Below are 22,190 nucleotides of genomic sequence, written 5' to 3' on the forward strand. Positions count from 1 at the left end.
TACAAAGCGGGACCTGTGAGAAAGCTGTATTCAGAGGTCAGAGTGGTCAGTGCTGACTTCAGAGGAGATAGCCTGGTGATGTAGCTGTAAATTAACTCTTTGTTGTCTTTTTTTGGTGCCTCATCTCCCTCAACCTCTCCTCTCTCCATAAGAGAACCATGAAGACAGGAGGGAGAGCTTCAAACTGCTTTTTCATGATAAAAATGCATTTTTCGGCTAATAAACCCAATTACTAAGTTTCTTAAAATCGCCTGTACTATTGATTTCTGCAAAAAAATTTAAACAACAGTGACACTTTAAGGAATAAGGAATGAATGGACAGCCAGAAGCCCCCTTGGCTGTTACAGATAGACCTGATATGATGCCTATAGTGGCCCTATAGGAAACAGACAGAATACAATGGATTTTCCTATAATATTTATCACGTACGTGACATTTATTTATGTGTGAGGTACATGGTGTACAAAGACATCACAACTGTGATAACACCTGATAAAACCTTGCTTGTAATATGAAGTCTTTACTGGGTAGCTGCAATGAATATGGGTTATTCTATAAGAGATGTAGACAGCACCTTTTAAAGGGGTTATCCCATGAAAAATAGTATGTATAAATGGAAAGAATGTGTAAGAATATGTCAGTTTGCTCTATCAATGTGCAGAGATCCCTTACATTGATGGCGCCCCCTAGTCTCTTTGTTGGGCCCTAATAGCTAAGTCCACCTTTTACGTCTGGCTGCGGTGGACATGTGGTGTTCTACTTTTACCTGCTCGGTGTTGCAGAGTAAATGCTCCTGGTGATGTGGTCCATTGAATTTACAGTACATGTGAAGAACTGCAAGGAATTATGGGGGGCAGAAGTGGAAGTAGATGTCGGTAGACCCCAATGCAAAAGCTTTAACGGGGCCTCCGCCTACTATGTGTCATTATTAATATTGGTAACATCTTTTGTGATAGAGAGGCCTTAGCGTCCATTTACACAGAAAAATTCTGACAGATTATCTGCCAAAGATTTGAAGCCAAAGCCAGAAACAGACTATAAACAGAGACCTGGTCATAAAGGAAAGCCTGAGATTTCTCCTCTTTTCAAATCCATTCCTGGCTTTGGCTTCCAATCTTTGGCAGATAATTTGTCAGATAATCTTTCTGTGTAAATGGACCCTTAGGGCAGCCTCAGGCACAAGAGACTTTGTGCAACTGCTAACTGTACACCCCCCTATAGCTATGCCCCAAACGGGAGGAGAGGCACAAGACCATAATTTGGTGCGGACCACCGACTAGCACCCAACTGAGCAGGGTAAAAAAAACGACTAGCATCCAACTGAGCAATGTAAAAACAAAAAGTTACACTGGTTATTCTTGACAGGATAGCAATGATCTGGCTTCTGTAGACTATACAACCGACTATATTTGTAAGTCCCATGATGCACCAGTTCCAGAATTCCATCCTTCTACTCTGGGTGGGCTTAGCTGTCTCATGATCTGCCCTGATAACTGACATTTCCTTGTCCGATATTACTTGTCATATAGATACCAGTCACACATTGCTACACTGTACAACCCATAATGTAACAAAAAAACTCCCGGGAACTTTAAAAAAAAAAAAAAAACTTTTTAAAGGTAGTTTACCGTACGCTGACTGCAATTTTTTTCAAAAATGCTTTAAATTTACTAATTTTCCGCCATGCCTTAAAGGTTTACTGATCTTCTCGATTTGCTCCGTTCCCCAGTTGGTAGCCCTGTTTGTTGGTGGTCCTATTACGGGGCGAGTTATTTGGATCGGTATAAATTTCATAGAGAATCCTGGCCTGTCCCATGTATTTTAAGGTTGAATCTCCTTCTATCAAATGTGAACATCTGTTTTAGACCCTTTTGTCCTTGTGGGTTGTAGTAAACTCGTCTATACGATGTTGTTCGCGAGTCTTTGCTGGTTTTCAAACTCTTCTTCCAAGTCGGCACTGTATGCGTCACCTGGTGAGAGAAGAAGAGAGGACAATGTTTTGGTGGCTGAGTAGGTTCCCTTCTCCTTCTGGGCACCATAGCAATTTTTATGGTTTCTCTACCCTTCCACAAAACTATAGTCTTCAACATTGCTTAAATTTTCTTTATCTTAAAGGGGTACAGAGTACCCCTTACATTTTCTTTTGTGGATATTGATTCTTAACCATGAAGGATCTCTTGAACGTTATTCTTATCCCAATGAACTTCTTTTACTTCTACTTCTTCTATTTTAAAGAACTTGGGTGTAGGAGCATACAAAGAGTTCCAGCACTATGGTCTGGCCAAGAATTTTTTATTCCATACCAAGTACCCTTGAGCAGGCTTGAGGTGAGCTTATCCTACCGTCTGAAAATTGATGGGTCTTGCTTTAGTACCCAGAACCCTCCTCCTGACCATCTCCTGCATCACAGACACGCACAAACTCTTGAAGGGCCACTAGTGTTCACTGGTGTTTGTTCTTGATTCTCTAGGTATTTAAAGCCAATCTATATCGCCCGAGACCACCCTCAAACCTTCAGTACAGTTCTTTTTAATCCGTGCCTGGTCCCGCGATATTCGGGTAAAAATCGTCTTTCATTTCAGCTGCGCTGTGTCAAAGAGGTGGGGCCTTGAGCCTCTCGCCTGCCTTGTTTGTCGGCATGGATCTTCACCTTCGGCATGCCTAGGGAATGGATGTTCTAGACCCCGCCTGTTTCACACCGCACCACCAGTATAAAAGACTTTTTTTAACCAGGATACTTGAACAAGGAATAGATTGAGGAAAAACTTCCGATCGGTACCGGAGATTTGGGGGTGGTGTTGGGCAATACAGGTTTGCTTCAGCCTTGTCTACCTGCCTGCTGACTACCTGACCTCTGCGGTTGACTGGCAATTTCTTCTGTTCAAACCCATGTACTGTTTGACTATAATTCCTGTCTGCCCTCTTGGTACCCGATCCTGGTGTCTTTTCCTTCTTACCACCCTCACTATGTGTGTATCAGGGTTAAAAGGCGTCTGTACCTGTGTGACAATTATGCATCCATATACGATGGCCGTTGAACTTGCACCGACATCTCATCACGTTGTTTCTGAAATCCGATTCCGCAACTTCAAATTTTGGGTTCAAAATGACCTATAAATAATAAGGAAGGAGCGTTGCGGCTCTATATTATTCATTTTACAACATAAGAAAAAAAATTCTGCAATCTAATAGACTCTATAGAAATCCCATTCAGCCAATCTGCTAGATGCTCCGAACGAGCTAATACGGCTGTAAACCTTAGACCCAAGGTCAGCACATACAGTATTCTGGTAATGGGGCCGCTATATATCAGACAGCTCCACAATGAATTGTATCTTTACCCCAGTGACATTGTGGGTAATGACTATAGATTTATGAAGAGTAATGCGCTGCTGGAGACCGAGCCGCTAATATCAGGGTTTGGTCATATTTATTACATCTAACTTGCAAACTAACACAAAAAATTCCCGGTTGTTTAGAGAAGACGGGGATTTACGGCCGCTCCGGCTTTCAGAATGGATTTTTATGAAATCTGAAGACGTAGAGTATTTCAAGTTTTATTCTCAGATTAAAGACCCGTCTTTTTTATATTTATTTTACTGTTGCACCCTCGGCTCATTGTGAGGGCCCCGGGGGGGGGGGGGGGGGGGGGGGGGGGGGGAGGGATTCCTTTCACCAACTCATATACAACTATTTTATAGATCCGTCATGCAGCTCCCATACGGGCCCATACTGTACCTCTGTTTGTACTGTACTTTTTTTATAGCCATAGCAGTCTCAACTTCAGAAAAAAATGCCATATTATTAGCGGTGGTGTTAGTGTATTTTTAACATTTTTTCTATGTTTTTTTGGTGCCGCCAGACGCTTTGTTGTTAAAAAATTAAGCTGCAAACTGGTTAAGGTTAGTTTTTTTTTTACTCAGTAGTAGATGGAAAAACTGTGTGTTTGTATATATATATATATATATATATATATATATATATATACATATATATATATAATATATATATAAATTATTATTATTATTATATTTTTTTATTTTTTTATTTTTTAATGGCGCCAGAAATGCTTGTTCACACTACCCTCTTTGAAGCCTTCATTATCAGATTTGATGGTAAGAACAGCACAGCATGTGGCCCTATTCTTCTTGTCAACATGACGGACATCGCAACAGAACCTTGACAGACCCCTATTACAGCCAGTAGGGTCCACTGCGCACCATTAACCTTCATTATTTCATGGATCCGGCACTGCTGTTATAATGTGTGAAAAGAGCCTTAATAGTGTTTAAAAAATATATTAATAAAGTGGATGTGAAGCAGTCCTCACAGAGTGATTGATCAGAAATTGGGGCTATGGGAGATCTAGTTTTTTGGGGTTTTTTTTACATATGCATGGGGATGTCCCGAAAAGTGCCTTGCCCGGAGTACCCCTTCAAGCTCTAAATCTACAGGGGTTGGAAAAAATAACTAGGACACCTCTATTTTTACATAGTCAAGTTGAACTCTGAAGCCCCCGCCATCACGGTAAGTAGCTTATATCATAGTAGGTAATCTTTATTGCGCCTGTGCTGTTGTAAAAAATCACTTTATTAGTTTTTGAGCATGATATATCAGACCTGGCAGAGTTTTAAAGGGGGATGATAGTTGGTGGGCACCCAATAGGGGCTTCTGTGACCCAAGTTGATTACAGGTTACAGATTAGCGGTATGGTCTGATTGGACACAGCACTTTAATGCCCTCTTGTGACCCACTCAGTGGCTACTTTTGGGTAGTGTGATCAGTGACTGCTAGATATGTCTTTGCATACACTCAAAGATATATTTCCCAGTTGGCAGGCTTTGAGAGGAGGCATAAGATTGTACTGAGAGAAGCAGGATGATTGTTTCGATGAATTGCCCACCATATAGGCCATTCTGACCAATCTGTTAGGGCCCTATTCCACCGGACGATTATCGTTCAGATTATTGTTAAATCGTTCGAATCTGAACGATAATCGTTATCGTTCAGATTCGAATAGCGAAGAAAGACGATCGCAATTACGATCATAAGTAACGATTATCGTTCCATGGAAATGACCGAACGTTTTGAGGTCTTTCGCAATAGCGGTCGTTTGAGATCGTTAATCGTTAACGATTATGCAAACGATAATCGTCCGGTGGAATAGGGCCCTTAGAAGGTGTCCAGAGCAGTGATTACATGTCGGATAGGCTCCAGGATGCCCAGACAGATCACCAGCAGAGAGGAGTCTTTGATCCACTGACAAGCATAAGCAGCTCCCACAGTCTCCTCATCCATCATCCATACACAGTCATCCCCTTCATTACACTTTGGAATACAAAATTCATGGTGAGCACTTCAATCATGCCTGTGTAGCAACACACTGCCCCCTGCTGGTGTGATGATGCGGGAGCACACACAACCCCCTGCTGGTGTGATGGTGTGGGGAGGACACATTGCCCCCTGTTGGTGTAATGATGTGGGTAGAAAGGACAGACTGTCCCCTGCTGGTGTAATGATGTGGGGAGTGACACACTACCCTCTGCTGATGTGATGATGTGGAGGACACACTGCCCCCTGCTGGTGTGATGATGCGGGGAGCACACACTGCCCTCTGCTGGTGTAATCATTACATCACACATAGCAGATGATAAATTCTGTTTCCATCACCTCCTTCTTGGTGCCTTGCTTTTTTCTTTTTGGTAATAAGTGTAAATAATGCTATGGTGTGAAATTCTGTAGAAATACTGGTGACAAGTGATTGACCCCCCAGGCACCCCCCTCCCCCACAGATGTCTGATATTCTTCAGCATCTTTTCTGGAGAACACAATCTCCTGGCCGGGAGCGCCTATGATCGCTTTACAGCAAACAAAATGTGCTAAATTCTGTACAAAACACTTGTCATGGTAATGACTGACACACACAGACGCACTTCACAACTTCTCTGCGGGCTGAACGCACATTTCTGCATATTTAGCTGCCAGTGACACCAGCGCTCGCTGTCAGTGGACTGGACTCCTTCCAGGATATTACAGATGGACGAACTTTAAATAGATTAATCATGAAAATATCTGTCACATAATCCACATTCTCTACTCCTTTCCTCATTAGCTTCTGTATAAATTAAAGTAACCAATCAGATTCCAGCCGTGGAACTACAGTAGTAAATTTCAAAATTAAAGGGAATCTGTCACTAGGTTTATGCTGCCTTAAATGAGGGCGGCATAAAATAGTGACAGAAATGCTGAACAGATCGGCAAATTATGGTGCGTTTACACAGACAGATTTATCTGACAGATCTTTGAAGCCAAAGCCAGGAACAGACTATAAAACAGGGATTAGGTCATAAAGGAAAGACTGGGATCTATCCTCTTTTTAAATCCATTTCTGGCTTTGCCTTTCAAAATCTGTTAGATAAATCTTTCTGTGTAAATGCACCCTTACTTACATCAATCTGTTCAGCCATTCTCCTAATATGCAGGAGAATAGGATTCTTGCCACACCCCTCCCCCCGCCCTCCAGCTGCAGATTGACAGTTGTCTGCCTGTACACAGTATGAATAGATAACTGCCAATCAGCAGCTGGAGGGGGGAGTTTCCTGCTTCTCATGAATATCCAGGACTACTAGGCTCATGCACATCATAGAGAGGACTACTTATTGTCCATGTTATTCAGGAGGATATCTCTGAATCAGCTGCATAGAACAATGTAAGTGATACATCATTCTGTTAAGCTTCTCTGTCACTAGTTTATGCTAACCTTAGAAAGGATAGCCTAAACCGACTGACAGATTCCCTTTAAATTCAAGCACCAACTGGTCACATGACGCACCTAATGTTTAAACAACCAAGACCTTCTCACCTGGAATATATAGTCCCCGGGGCTGACATCTGTGATATCCACCCACTGGCAGTCAATATCGTGCCGATAGGTGTCCCAACAACCCACGGTTATTCCTTGTTCACCGAAGTTGGCGCATTCATACCTCTTCTGTATTCCTGTATATAAAGGCACTGTTATTTATCAGAGACGTGCAGCTTAGCGTTTTCCAATTCCCGAACCAGACGCGTCGTGTCAATTAGTTTAGGAGATGAAAGGGGGGGAAATGTATTCGAGTTTACAGGCTATGCATAAAATTATCATCACAAAATATTAAAAGGTGACATAAAAGCAAAAATGAAAAAAAGTACAGGTGAAAGTGCTGAGTGCATCCTATTAAAAGGAGTTTTGCTAATTTTCAGAACATTATCATAATGAAAAAAGTACAGAGGGATCAATTATAGAAGGAAAACTTATGCAAAGAAAAACAGGTGTGTTGCCTAACTAGTGGGACAAGCTCTGCCCTAGGCTTAAAGGGGAACGAACACAAGGTTCACACATACAGCCCCATACGAACCCGCTGGTAAGGAGCTATAACAGGGGTAGGGAACCTTGGCCCTCCAGCTGTTACAAAACTACAACTCCCATCATGCCTGGACAGCTACATTATTTGGCTGACCTCCAATGGGTCTTCAATTTTCAACTTCAAACACATTATTAAAGGGAATCTGTCAGCTGTATATTATTTTTCGAGTGTCAAGGAGGTGTCGTTGAGCTATAGCATGCATACCTCCTCCCTCCCCCACCCTCACTGACATGACTGATTAAAGGGGTACTCCGGCAAAAAAAAAAAAAATCTTTTAAATGAACTGGTGTCAGAAAGTGCCGGAGATTTGTAATTTACTTCAATTAAAAAAATCTCCATTCTTCCAGTACTTATAAGCTGCTGTATGTCCTGCAAGAAGTGGTGTATTCTTCCCAGTCTGACACAGTGCTCTCCGCTGCCACCTCTGTCCGTGTCAGGAACTGTCCAGAGCAGTAAATCCCCATAGAAAACCTCTCCTGCTCTGGACAGTTCCTGAGACGGACAGAGGTGGCAGCAGAGAGCTTTTTTTTTTTTTTTTTTATAAAAGTAAATTACAAATATCTGGCTCCAGTTGATTTGAAACTAATTTTTTTCTGAAGTTCCCTTTTAATCCACATAGGGCTCAGTGCTGGAAGTCAAGCAGGGTGGGGTGTAGCTCTGATATCATATAAAGCTAATAGTTACCTATTACAGTTGCAGACAGTGAGCCAGCAAGAAGTTCTGGTACAGTGGGGCTCTGAAACTTGTAGAATTCTGAATTCAGCTCTGGAGTTTAACATGGGTTATAACTCAGAATCAGCACAAAGCTGTTTTTTTATGAAATGAAACATAGTAGTAAACTTTGAGTCTTCAGTTTACATAAGGATAACCCATAGTGTATGCCATATATACATATATATATATATATATATATATATATATATATATATATATATATATATATATATATATATATATATTATTAGTATTATTGTATTATATTTTTATTTTATTTTTATTTATTTTTTTAATTTATTTATTAGTACATACCTTTCCCACAATTTGTGTCCTCCAAACAAAAACTAGCTTTATGTCCTTCAGCAACTTTGGATCCATTCAATGTCAGGAGGTCATAATGGGTGAAAACTTCAATACTATGATAGTGCCTGTGAACAAATAGTAATATAATAGTCAGCTCTCCTGCCCATGAACAGAAGTAGATGAAGATATACAAAAAGAAATGGTGAACATTTATAATACAGTCGATACTTTACTGTAGACTTTTATGTACAAATTACAGGGAATTACCGAGCCGGCACTCGGAGTCTATGTATGGAGCTTTTCCAGACCACTGAGAGAATATAAAGAGAATCCGCCCACCCTGAGCTCTGAAATATCTCACAGTACGGATGTATTGTACAGAATAAGGATGTGTGATCATGCGTCCCTTATTTATGGAGAATAAAAGGCAAGTATAGGGAGAGGAACGGTCTTTATTTTACAATGTCAGGTATGATGTATACAGATAAACAGCTATATAATAAGAAGTGTCCATGAAATATAATAACATTGTATCATCCAAAAATAGAACTCAAAGAATGTGACTTGTAAAAGCTATATTAGAAAAATCAGGTTAAAGGGGAATTCCACCCAAATGTAACTTTTGATATGTTGCTGCACATGGTGAGACTAACAATTCCTTCCATACTTGTTATTATCTATTCAGTCTCCTTTCCTCAGTTCAGAGCTGCTGCTTTCTGCTGAAGACACAAAAATCTGTGTGTGAGCCTTTCTCTCCATCTCCTCCTCCCTTCTGATGTAAACAAGTCCCCATCTGCAACTTTGTTACAACACTGCAATGTCGGAAGGGTTTATCACAGAATAACCTTCCAAGCATTATAAAGAAGCTACAAAGTTGCAGATACAGCCTGCCAGGGACTTGTTTACACCAGCCGTCTCCAAAGGGAGGAGGAGATGGAGAGAAAAGCTCACACACAGATTTTTGTGTCTTTAAAAGTCGACAAGTTTTTAATTTTTAAGGGGTATTTTTTAGAGGGGCATCTCTAGGATGGGACGTGAAATAGGTCATCTTCCCAGACCCTAATAAATTGCTTATAGCTATAAAATATATATGGATAAAATCATTCAGAACCCCTAAAATTGGACAACTTGGTCCATGTGTGGATAATGGGGGCTGCGAGGAAGGATAAGTAGGTCTATAAACTTATCCTAAGCCTATGGCCAAGCAGCAGCCCTGTAGCTGGGTCTCAAATACAAGGATTTACTATGGAAGCTGAGTGTTTTCTATAGAAGCGCAGTTAATATTACAAAGTGACAGACTCAGCTCTGTATTGTGGAGATCACTTTTTTTTTTTTGTTAAAGAAAAAAAAATAATGAAACAACCCTGCTCCCCCCAAAAAAACTCCACCATTATTTCATCTGTCAAAGTCTTGAATGAATTTGTGGCTTTTAAGGTGCTGAATTCTAAACGGCAATAAAGACGCAGAACAAAATATTGGTTCTTAAAGGGATTTCTTCCAGAAACAGCACCTGAAATGTATACAGCTTAAGGCTGGGTTCACACTATGTATATTTGAGGCTGTATTTGTGAGGCTGTATAGCAACCAAAACCAGGAGTGGATTGAAAACACAGAAAGGCTCTGTTCACATAATGTTGTAATTGAGTGGATGGCCATCATTTAATGGCAAATATTTGCTGTTATTTTAAAACAACGGCTGTGGTATTGAAATAATGGCCGTTATTTACTGTTATATGGCGGCCATCCACTCAATTTCAACATTGTGTGAACAGATCCTTTCTGTGTTTTCAATCCACTCCTGGTTTTGGTTGCTATGAGGACCTGACATGAGGACCAAATACTGCCTGAAATATACATAGTGTGAACCCAGCCTAAATGTAATAACAGACACAAATACAGCTGAAATGTAATATCAGACAAAACCTGGGGACAGGGGTGGCGCTGTTTTTGCAAGAAGGTAGCTGTGGTTTTCTTAACACTGGGATTACCCTTATAAGAATTGGAGCTGAATACATTGCTAATTGTCTAGTGGTTTTGAGAAGGCCTTTATTTTACTCCAGAAGGACGCTGGTTGACACCATCACGTGTCTCAACGTCAGTGTATTCTAGAACATTGCCCCCTGGGAAATCAAATATGCAAAAGAACACTGCAGAGACACCATCACATGGTGATGGTGTCTCTGCGGTGTTTTGGTTGATCTCCCTGAGGTCAACCAGCATCCTTTTGCATGCACTTACTAGTCATTGCTCCCACTAGCCAGAAACCTACTCCACACTGATGAGGGGCAAACCCCCCGAAACAGCTGTCTGTGGATGGATACCTTGCTGAGGTGGTTTCCTTGACTGGAGAACGCTTTGGCTTGGTTGTTCCTTCCCGGAGGGAAGGTCTGGCTAGTTCACTGACGTCGAGACATGTGATGGTGTCTCTGCAGTGTTCTTTTGCATATTTATTTTACTCCAGAGCTGTATTCATAATTCTGCTGGCTGTCATGGGAGACAGTCAACAAGCTTCATGTCAAACACATATTTACTTGGCTCCTATCAGGCTGGGGCTACATGGAGATTCCCGATCATGTTGCCTAGTCATCCAAGTCAATGGAGTTGTGTTGTGACCCACAAGTGGCTGCCACTTCTATCTATCTATCTATCTATCTATCTATCTATCTATCTATCTATCTATCTCTCCTAAGGCTAGAGCTACAAAGCTATTTGCAACTTGCACATACAGATGTAGCAGAGCCAACTTACACGGTGTTAGCTACAGTATGGTTCTTCCTAGGGCTTTAGTTAAATCTACAAAGAGTTACTATCTAAACCATTCAGCTGTCTATTCCTTGCCTGGATTTCTTATTTTTTTTTCTATTATGCTTTTTGTTACCTACTAGGAAAACAAAACTATTAAAAAAAAAAAAAAACACAAAAACAACCACCCACCATTGTTTCATCTGTCACAGTCTGAAATATATGTTTGTTGGCTTTCAATGAGCGGAGATGAAGGCGAACAACAAACTTATTTTTTCTGAAGAATTGGAGCCCAAAAAATTACTAATCTTCTAGTGATCTTGAGAAACGAACTTTATTATACTCCAGAGCTGCATTCACAATTCTGCTGGCTGTCATGGGAAACAAGAATTGTGCTAAACACATCTTTACTGAACTCTTATAAGGCTGGGGCCTTACTCGGTGACTTGCAACTTAGATGTAAAGTGTCACGTATATCCATAGGGCAGGAATTGGGGAACTCCAGCTGTTGCAAAATTACAATTCCCATCATGCCTGGACAGCCAAAGCTTTAGCTTTGGCTGTCCAGGCATGATGGGAATTGTAGTTTTGCAACAGCTGGAGGGCTGAAGGTTCCCCATCCCTGGTCTATAAGCAAAGGTCCCCAAATACACATGCAGATGTAGCAGAGCTGATTTGCCCACCGGCACAATGTGTTCTCTACAGTATAGTTTTTCCTAGGGCTGCAGTTAAACTTACAAAGAGTTAAAATCTAACAAAATCAGCTTTGTATTTATTGCTTGGACTGTGTATTTATGTTATTTCTTTTTCTTTTATGTTTTTGCTACTTTGTAGGAAAAAAATTAAAGAAAAAAAAACTTTAAAAAAAAAACACACAAAACACCATTGTTTCATCTGTCACAGTCTGGGATGTCTGTTTGTTGGTTTTCAATGAGCAGCGATGGAGGCGCACAACAAACTATTTGTTCTGAAGAATGGCAGCCACCATCCCGGGGTATAATGTAATGTTTTGTGCATTTCACTGGCTCTGGTTTTCGGTATTCCTCTGAAGGTAATTGCTGGAGCCAGCAGCCGTGGGCTCGCGGCTCAGAGGGAACATGCTGGGGGGAGCCTATATTAGTGATGCGTTTTTCTGCTTATAGAAATCACCTTCCCTGTGCTTAGACACTGCCTGCTGCTCCTGACAAGGTACTGCTGTGAGGAAGGGCTTGTTATAAAGGAACTCATCTGACATGATCACAACTCCTCTATTCTATTCTTCTCTTCGGTGTGAGCTCCTTCCGGGGCTGAGAATCCAATACAATAAAAAAAAAAATAATCTAATTTGACCTTAATGCTATTTTTGTAATTTAATCCCAGTCAAAACAAGGCGAGATGTATGGGATGAGAAATGCAGAGTAAAGTTTATGGGCTCTATTACATGGAGCGATGCTCTGCCTAATAGGCCAGATAGCGCTTTGTGTAATAAAGAGAGTGATCAGTCAAGGAGCCGATCATTGTCTGATCGTTGTGATCATCAATCATCATCAGTGATGCACGGCTGATGAAAGTGTAAAGAAAATAATAAAGATGTAGTTATACTTACCTGTCCATGCTCCCCCGGTGTCTTCCTGGTTTGTTTTTGTGTGTGCTTCTGACCGCAGCCACTTCTGAACCCATCTCTGCAGGGACAGCCCACTCAGCCAATCACTAGCCAAGATGGGACAGCACCATGGCCAGTGATTGGCAAAACCACATGTTAATGCATTTCTGAAGAATCCAGGGTGGCTGCAGTCAGCAGGGAGCACAGAAACAGGAAGGGACCAGGGGAGCGTAGACTGGTAAGCAAACATCTTTATTAGAGATGAGCAAATCTAAAGCATGCTTGGATTCATCCCACTTCATCCGAAGTGGCTGAAGTTGGAGGCAGCCCAAAGAAAGTCCTGGAAAAAATGGATACAGCCTATGGCTGTGTCCTTGTTTTCCAGGCAGCCTTTGGGCTGCATCCAACTTCTGAAGCTGCCCGATAAACTTGAGTGTGCCCTCTATAGCCACTTTTTGAGGGGAGTATTTCCTTCAAGTCACTACAAATAGTCTTTATCCTCTGGAGGACCTGCGCTATCCATGGGTAATGTGTAATGCCTAATTTCCCCTGTGGGGGCACTGCAGGGAATTTGAACACACTTCCAGGTCCCCTTACTGATTAAATCGCAACACTGTAACTTCCATCTATTTTTTTGTTGAGTTCCCAGTTGCTTTCACAGGCAAAAAAAACATTGTATGCTGCGTTATTCTTCTCCAAAATGATGGTGACTTCTCCAGCAGTGTGAACGGACCCTTAGAGAAACAGTTTAGTGTTTTATACTCTGCGCAATGTGATTACCTGTGACACTCGTGCCATGTCCAAGTGTGTCTTCCGTTTCGAGGCGTGAAATCCGCCCTGCCAGTGTTGTGTATCTGAGATGAGAAGCGTAACAGTCTTCGGTGTCCATAGGGCCAGGCCATGTCATCTGCAGACCTTGACAAGCATTCCTCCTCGTGAGCGCACTCCAGCATGCTCAGCGGCCGGTCTTCGAGGTAGGCGGACTCCTGGACCAACTGTGCATTCAAGACGAGGTCTGGTGCATCTAACAGGACATTATATACAGTTACTGTAGGTCTGTAGGTGCTACTACTATATAGCTACATCAAATGACAACAAAAGAAAAAAATTTAGGGGCACCTGTAATCTTTACCGATACAGCACAACATGTTTCAGTGCCGAGTCATCATCTATTGTCGTTGGCTCAGCTTTGAAACGTGCTACTATATCTATAGAGGTCTCAGGTATCCCAGAATGGGTCATGTATAATGTGTCTTCATTCTTGAAAGCTACTGCCCATCTGATTTCAGAAACCTCCAAAAAAAATTTTTTTCTGTATTCTGTTAAAGATGGCGGATGGCAAGAAAACATTTTGCTTGACTAAGGTGATAGAAGGTGCTAAGGTTGCAGGCTCATCCAGGCCGTGGTAGTGGGGGGCTTCACTACAGATTTGGTAAAGGGACCTAAGTAGAGATGAGCACAACTAGAGCATGTTTGAGTCTGATCCCTTGGCATTTGAATAAAAGTGGCTGAAGAAGTTGGATGCAGCTCTAGGGAGTCCTGGACAACTATGACCTATAGCTGTATCCATGTTTTCCCGGACTCCCTAGGGCTGCATCCATCTTCGTCAGCCACCAACATTCAAATGTTGAGCGATTCCGACTCAAGCATGCTCTTGTCGCGCTCTTCTCAAGACTAGTGTTGATCGAACCTCAGAAAATCCTAGGTTTGATCGATCTCGAACACTCACGAACCTGGTGCATTTGATTGCTGATGCCTTCCCGGTCCGTGGGAAAGGAGGAGAGTGCCCAGGGACCGCCTGGAATTCCGGGTTCCAGGCGGTACCCAGGCAGTCTCCTTCGTCCCCATGGACCAGGAAGGCTTCAGCAATCAAATGCGGCAGGTTCGTGAATGTTCGAGTTCGATCGAACCTAGGATTTCCTGAGGTTCGATCAACTCTACTCAAGACCTAAGAACTTGTTACGCCTCTGAGACTGAACCTTCCACTTGAAGAGTTAAATTCCAGGCTAAAGCTTCATACTGGTATTATCATATTATGAGAGGATCCAGTTTACTGGAAAAGAGCATTAGGTTTAAGAAAGTTCAAAGGAAAAGAGAAGAGACATCAATAAGATGAAGCAAACTGGAAACCATGATGATACTGTTGAGACGTCTCAAGGACCAAAAAGAAGATGCTAAATTATGGAGAAACTCTGTATACAGTAAAGAGTCAGAAAATAAATTGACAGAATTTAAGGTGTCACTGTCATTTTTAAAAAAAACTTTTGACAAGTCCTAGAGACACGTCAAAAATTTTGATCGGTCCGGGGTCTGAGTGTTTAGACCCCTACCGACCAAAAGAACGAGCCAGGAAAATACTTTAAGAGTAGTCCTCTCCAAGCTGACATTAGTTGGGCTCCAAATAGAGACTGACTTTTTCACTGACGCAAAGCTGCAGCCTTGTGATCATTGCTGGTCTAAACACTCAAACCGGACCGATCAAAAATTTCAAGGTGTAAGGATATGTGATAATATCTCTTTCTACTGCTTATAAGTGTCAGACTCTAAAAATGACTGGGGCACCAGGGAAGATAGAAATAACTGAATATGTTAAAAGCAGGAGACCCAGGACGTATGCCCCAATGCCAAATGGTATCAACTTCTCAAAACTATTTATTATACTTACGTTCTGTACAGGTAACTCCAGCAGCTCGTCGGCCCCCTCCTCGAGGACAGTGTACCACACTATGATGGCGGCACTGTTGTAGAGCCAGCTCTGTGCCAGAGCAGCGCACACCACTTAGCACAACATCCTCGGCACCGGTAGTCCCTTGCCAGTACCATGTCTCCTAGAGAGACAATAGGAAAACACACTGTAATTATCTGTCATTCCATAGTCTTCTACTCAACTATTTTTTGGTAACGATGGAGACCTATTTGCAGATTCTAAAATATGGACGAGACCAACAAGTAATGGCCCCCGTATTAGAGCTATATAAGTACAAGCACTCTTGAGTTTTTCATTGAGGGTTTCATTAGATGACATTGTTCTAATATTTTTCACGCACCGTCTGTCATTGTTGTACAGTTCTTTAGATCGGGTCCTTACTTGTATGGCGTGGTTGGCAAATCCCAAGCCCATCTGCCGGCACACCACCATGGCTTCATTAATACCCCACAGTTCTCCACATATGGCTCCCCATTTCTTGACACCTTTAACAACCATCTGGACCTCCACTTTGCCTTCTTCGGTTGATCTTCCTCCTACCAGGCGTATCTGAAATTAGGAGGCACATTTTTTTTACATTGCAATTATGGATTTCTTTTTTTTATACTAGGCAATGCTATCATGGTGGTAGTAATCTAATATGTGTTTTGGATTTGCATTTTCTTAGTAGAACAACCATCACATATGGAATTAGAATTATATTAAGGGTGCGTTCACACCTACAGGATCCGCAGCAGATCCGCAGCAGATTTGATGGTGCAGATTTGATGCTGTGTTTAGGTATTTAAATGAAATCTGCTGCGGATCTGTTGTGGATCCGGTAAGTGTGAACGTACCCTTAAGGTTCAAGATCCTGGGCAATGCTATTGACTGGAGTCAAGATGAACATCAATAAATCTTCCTTTGTGTTCTTTGAATCCCTGGTGATTAGATCTGCAAGAGGTTGCTTTAACCTACCTGGCCTAGTTATTTTACTATTTATGGAGAACACATATAGAAGTCTTGGCACATAGTTGGAGAAGCCATCCTCAGATAGGACCAGACCAAGTTTCAAGTGGCCAACATCTCAGAAACAAGGGAAAGGAAAGGATCTGGTGTAAAAGTGTAAGGGCCCTATTCCACGGGATGATTATTGTTTGAAAAACCGTTAGATCGTTCGTAATTGAATGATAACCGTTGTTATAGCTGACATCGATTAAACGACCAATGAGAAATCTTTGGTTACTTAATAGAATTTGGACCTATTTTTATCGCTGATTGCAAATCATTTGTGCATCGTTCGGTGCAGTAGGGACGACAGGACGACCGCAAGTAACGATTGTCGTTCCGTGTGATTGGGTGAACTATTTCAGGTACTTCGCCATAGCGGTCGTTTGAGATCGTTTATCGTTGAAAAATCGCTTCAGGTAAAGGACCCTTAGGGTGGAAGGGAAATCTGTTGCATCACTGCAGGCTTCTCACCAGACTCTTAAAGGGAACTTGTCATGCTGCCTTGTCATCATGGCCGGCCCTGGTGGCTTTCGCCCCCCTTGCCATCCTTGGTTGATAGATCTCCACCATACAACCAAACAGGAAGAGATTTATGAATCAAGGTCGATGGAGAACCCTCCGAGAAGTTGTCTCATGACTCATAATAAAACAAATGTAGATCACATTGCAAACCACTGATCACAATGGGAAACAAAGAAATGTCCTGCCAGGGTCATCTATGTCCTAAGGCTGACTGCTGAGGATACCACCACATCCCAATCTGAGAAGCCCTTTAAAGGGGTACTCCAGCAAAAAGCTTTCCCCAGTAATTGAAACACATTACAAAGTTATATAACTATGTAATATGCTTCAATCACCTATCTGCCCCCCTTCCCTATCTTTCCCCCCCCTCAACCCCTCACTAGGAAGTAAAGTAAACTCATTCTTACCTAAAGACTGTTGACCCCAGGCTGTTCTGTGGCAACCATTTTGGGACAATGACATCATCAAGAGGGAGGTGGATCTAAGCCCTGTTAGGCCAGCCTCCCTTTGGCACATGACTTAGGTTGCTTAGCTCTGATTGGCTGAGCAAGCTGTAAGCCATCTAACAGTTCTCCGGAGTCAATTAGACATCACAGGAGACAAAGTGCATCATGGGAATCCCAAACCAGGAAGTGAAGAAAAATGAAGCCACTAAATGGAGCTTCAGGGACCTGCAAACAGCGGGAAATTCAAACAGAGGCAGACTCAGGAGGGATGGTAAGTGTAAAAACTATGTTTATGATTGATTTTTTTTTTTTTTATCAGTGGCGGAGTACCCCTTTTAATGATGAATTCTCATTCCAAATACCTCCTGTTTCTGCTTTTTTTTTTTATTGTATTTTGCATTGTCACATGTCACGCGTGTTTCTGTGGCTGTTGATGCTCAATGACCAACACTTACCTGATCTCCGAATCCCATCTGAGCAACATTGCACCTCACAGCCGCATCTTCTTCATGTTGGCAGCCGGCTATACTCGCCTCTTTGAACTTGCATTCAGTAATGGACTTTTCCCGCCCAGTGCAGAGCACCTCATTCATGTGAATGGGACCATATCCTAAAACACAGGAACAACTTAGTGAGTGATCCATGGATGTCTAGTAAAAGCTTAAGACCATTCAGATCAGAAGAAGCATAGGCCATGAATATACAACTCTGAAGCATATAAGGCAAAATTGCTAGATTACATTTTTTTTACCAGTAGGTGGAGTATTGTTCAGGTTCCTACCTTACAGCACACCAGCTGGTCAGATGTGGTATTGCAAGTAACATTTCTAAATTGAATCTTTTTTTTTTATTTGGACTGAATCTCTTTTGTACCAAATGAATTCAGTCATCTCTAACCCTGACTGACTTTACCTCCATACAGGGATAAATTCAGACAGCAGAGGGTCCCTGTGGACAAAAAGCAAATGGGGACCTGGTGCTTTATAGCTTAGCAAAGAGCATCTTCTAAGTCAATAATTGTGAGCTTAGACATGTATCTGTTCAGTCCCTGCCAGAGGTGGCAACAGAGACTGGTAAGAATACTCCACTTCCTGCAGGACATACAGCAGCTGATAAGTAATGGGAAGATTTGAGATTTTTGATTAGAAGTAACTTACAAATTTGTAAAACTTTCTGGATTCAGTTCATTTAATTAAAAAACAACACTTTCTGGAGTACCCCTTTAAGGATTAAGGCATTAGACATGGCAGCGGCAGGATGACATACACCGCTGTGCGACCTGTCGCTACAGTCACTTTCTTAAGGACTATCCAGCCAAATAAGTCTCATTGCAGCCTCTTCTATGACAAAAAAATAAAGAGGATACGTCGCATTGAATAATTTGATACTATTTCTAATTCACCCCAGGCGCAAATAAATTGCAGGCCTTTCTTGTACCACGGGGATAACAAGGAAGAATGGCAGCTACAAAACAGATAATAAACACTCCGCCAAGATAAAAGCCGAAAACATTTCCAAGTAGAAAGAAAAATTAATGGCTGAAATGTGATTTGATTAAAAACCACTTTCTGGAGGAAACTGCGCTGAAGGAATAAGTCTTATTGGCCATCGCTCTCTCTCTCGCTCTCTCTACATTTGCATACAGCCATTTAACAAACAGCGATATTTCTACTTCTCACATCCGCTGCCAAGTCTAATAGTTTACAGCCGTCTGTATAATTACTGGGCTGCGGTAACAAGTATGATGTTACTATTGTAATTATATTATCATAAAAGTTTTACTACTAATTTATTAGCGAGGAACAGGTCCGGGCTTTAATAAACTTTCATTGGCAGTGTATTAATAAGAAACGGAGTCATTATTGTAAGATCTTACCTTGTCCCAACTGGGCTCCTAGTATGGCCTCTTTAGCCGATCCGTAGCCGAGCTCCCGGCACACCACGCTGGCCGACAGGAGATTCCACTTATCGTCGCATACTGTTCCCCATTTGCCGTTTCTTAAGACTTCTACTCTGCCCTCACCGGCGTGGGGCCCCGACCTCAGCCTCACAAGGGGCTCCTAGGGATGAATATATGATTATAGGGGGGGTTGTTAGGTCTCTGTTTCTGGGGAGGACACTGAGTTTGCAGAGAAACAGAGAAAGCATGTGAGTCCTTCTCCCCCCACCCACACATAGAGAAAGCCTGTGAGTCCTGCTTCCCTCCACACATAGAGAAAGCCTGTGAGTCCTGCTCCTCCTCCCCACACATAGAGAAAGCCTGTGAGTCCTTCTCCTCCCACACATAGAGAAAGCCTGTGAGTCCTGCTTCCCTCCACACATAGAGAAAGCCTGTGAGTCCTGCTTCCACCACACATAGAGAAAGCCTGTGAGTCCTGCTCCCCCCACACATAGAGAAAGCCTGTGAGTCCTGCTTCCCCCCACACATAGAGAAAGCCTGTGAGTCCTGCTCCCCCCACACATAGAGAAAGCCTGTGAGTCCTGCTTCCATCCACACATAGAGAAAGCCTGTGAGTCCTGCTTCCACCACACATAGAGAAAGCCTGTGAGTCCTGCTCCCCACACACATAGAGAAAGCCTGTGAGTCCTGCTCCCCACACACATAGAGAAAGCCTGTGAGTCCTGCTCCCCACCACACATAGAGAAAGCCTGTGAGTCCTGCTCCCCCCACACATAGAGAAAGCCTGTGAGTCCTGCTTCCCTCCACACATAGAGAAAGCCTGTGAGTCCTGCTCCCCCCCCCCAACCTACATATAGAGAAAGCCTGTGAGTCCTGCTTCCACCACACATAGAGAAAGCCTGTGAGTCCTGCTCCCCACACACATAGAGAAAGCCTGTGAGTCCTGCTTCCCACCCACACATAGAGAAAGCCTGTGAGTCCTGCTCCCCACCACACATAGGCAATAATTCACACCTTATCACATTCTGCCCTCAGACACTATAAAGTCTACTCCCACTAGTCACACAGTCACATATAGTGCAGCAACATCTGTACTCAGGATCGCTCCTGTATGAGTATATATATCGTAGGGTTAGATTGTAAAATGATGATGGTTTATACTGGTTTGGATATGAAATCATGCACTTACCATGGTCTTAAATGCCTTCTTGAAGCTATTTTTGTTCCCCGCTCCGGAGTTGGGTGCGGCCACGCATTTCACTACAGCGTGCATCCCATTTATACATGCCGGCTTAAAGGGCTTCGGAGAAACCTGGACTTTGCAGTTGGCTAGATGCGGTTCTGTTCCGGAACAGCTAACCTTGTGAATCCAGAACATTTTCTTCTCACTCAGCATCTTTAACCTGAGAAGATGTCAGAGGAAATGATCAGTCCACTATGCAGGGGATAGTAAGACCCTTTAAAGGGGTTATCCAGCGCTACAAAAACACGGCCACTTTTCCCCCTCTCTTGTCTCCAGTTTGGGTGGGGTTTTAAAACTCAGTTCCATTGAAGTAAATGGAGCTTAATTGCAAACTGCACCTGAACTGGAGACAACAGTAGGGGGAAAAGTGGCCATGTTTTTGCAGCGCTGGATAACCCCTTTAAATAAGAAAAAAAAAAACACCCGCTGTCCATTTTCAAGATCTCTGCTAGGTGTCTGTGAATGGAATCACCCCTGTGTACACAGCTTCACTCCGTCACAATGTACCAGTGCAGGTAAAGATAACTGGTCACTAGTTCTTATATATTTAGGGATAGCCTACACTGATACATAGTGACAACCATCAGCTCTGTGAACAAGATTAGGTATAAACTGGTTGTCAGATATTAAACTGGTTAAAAAACATGGTCAATTCCAGAAACCACACCACTCATGTCCTCAGTTTAGGTCAATTGAAATGAATTGTAATACTGCACCCAACCTGAGGACAGGGGTGGCGCTGTTTTGCAAGAAGGTAGTTGTGCTTTTTGTAATCCTGGATAACCCCTTTAAATGTACATAGTATTTACAGTAAATGACAGCAAACAGAGATATTGAAAATGGTCAGAATGAATAGAATTACAATATATTGATTATAAATCAATATTATCCCTTCATTTCATTCCACTATATAAACTTCTACTCACCTGGATTTTGGAGCCTTGACCTTCATATTCCAGAGTTTCCTGTAGGAATACATATAAGAGATATCAATCATTTATTTCCTTGCCTTCCAGATCTCCTTTATTATCACAGTTGTTTGTCACTCTTGGTCACCCACAGTATGGTATAGTATAGCAAATAGGAGTTCCTGTGATCGCTGCAGCATAGGCGACTAAAGCTACTAGTGTTCAGTGAGCAGCTCGACAGTGCTGGATCGAGCATCGGGGTGCTCCATCGTGGTGTTCGGGTAAAGGCGGCTATATACCTTTAATAACCGACGGCCGAACGTTCAGCTGTTGGACAGATCATCGGCCGTCCGTTATCTCTCCTGACCATCGCAGTAATCTATTTAAATTTTTTGTTCCAATATTTTTATTTTGTCCCTTTAAGGGATGTTTAAACAAAAGGTTAACCAGGTACCCTCCACTCTGCAGATTAGAAGGGACCTGGTCAGATGCTCAAGTCACCCATTGATTTCAATGGGGGTTGTCACTCCAGCACTGAAAAATGCTCAACTTCCGTAACGCGCTCAACACTAAAAGCTAAAATAACAGAAGAGCTGTCCACTGTAAAGAAGTTGTCCCATTTGAACAATTAAAGGGGTAGTTCAGAGTTTTGCCAGAGATTTGTACTTTACTTCTATTTTGTTAAAAAAATCTGCAGTCTTCCAGTACTTATCAGCTACTGTAT

The 22,190-nt window shown here is 42.3% G+C and overlaps 1 protein-coding gene across 1 annotated transcript in view; it reads right to left on the reverse strand.

Moving 5' to 3' along the window:
- Window positions 1-1,188: 1,188 nt before the first annotated feature.
- Window positions 1,189-22,190, reverse strand: part of LOXL4 (lysyl oxidase like 4) — a 47,729-nt gene continuing 26,727 nt past the window's right edge. Inside the window, exons 4-14 of the mRNA XM_069978921.1 lie at window positions 21,485-21,523; window positions 20,505-20,718; window positions 19,292-19,475; window positions 17,871-18,025; window positions 15,839-16,006; window positions 15,416-15,578; window positions 13,531-13,774; window positions 8,436-8,551; window positions 6,863-6,999; window positions 3,000-3,111; window positions 1,189-1,970 (exon numbers count right to left, since the gene is read on the reverse strand). Coding sequence (XP_069835022.1) covers window positions 1,900-1,970; window positions 3,000-3,111; window positions 6,863-6,999; window positions 8,436-8,551; window positions 13,531-13,774; window positions 15,416-15,578; window positions 15,839-16,006; window positions 17,871-18,025; window positions 19,292-19,475; window positions 20,505-20,718; window positions 21,485-21,523 — 1,603 coding nt within the window. The 3' untranslated portion in view covers window positions 1,189-1,899. The remainder of the gene's footprint in view (window positions 1,971-2,999; window positions 3,112-6,862; window positions 7,000-8,435; window positions 8,552-13,530; window positions 13,775-15,415; window positions 15,579-15,838; window positions 16,007-17,870; window positions 18,026-19,291; window positions 19,476-20,504; window positions 20,719-21,484; window positions 21,524-22,190) is intronic.

This window comes from Dendropsophus ebraccatus, chromosome 8, assembly GCF_027789765.1.
Source record: "Dendropsophus ebraccatus isolate aDenEbr1 chromosome 8, aDenEbr1.pat, whole genome shotgun sequence".
Lineage (NCBI taxonomy): Eukaryota > Metazoa > Chordata > Amphibia > Anura > Hylidae > Dendropsophus > Dendropsophus ebraccatus.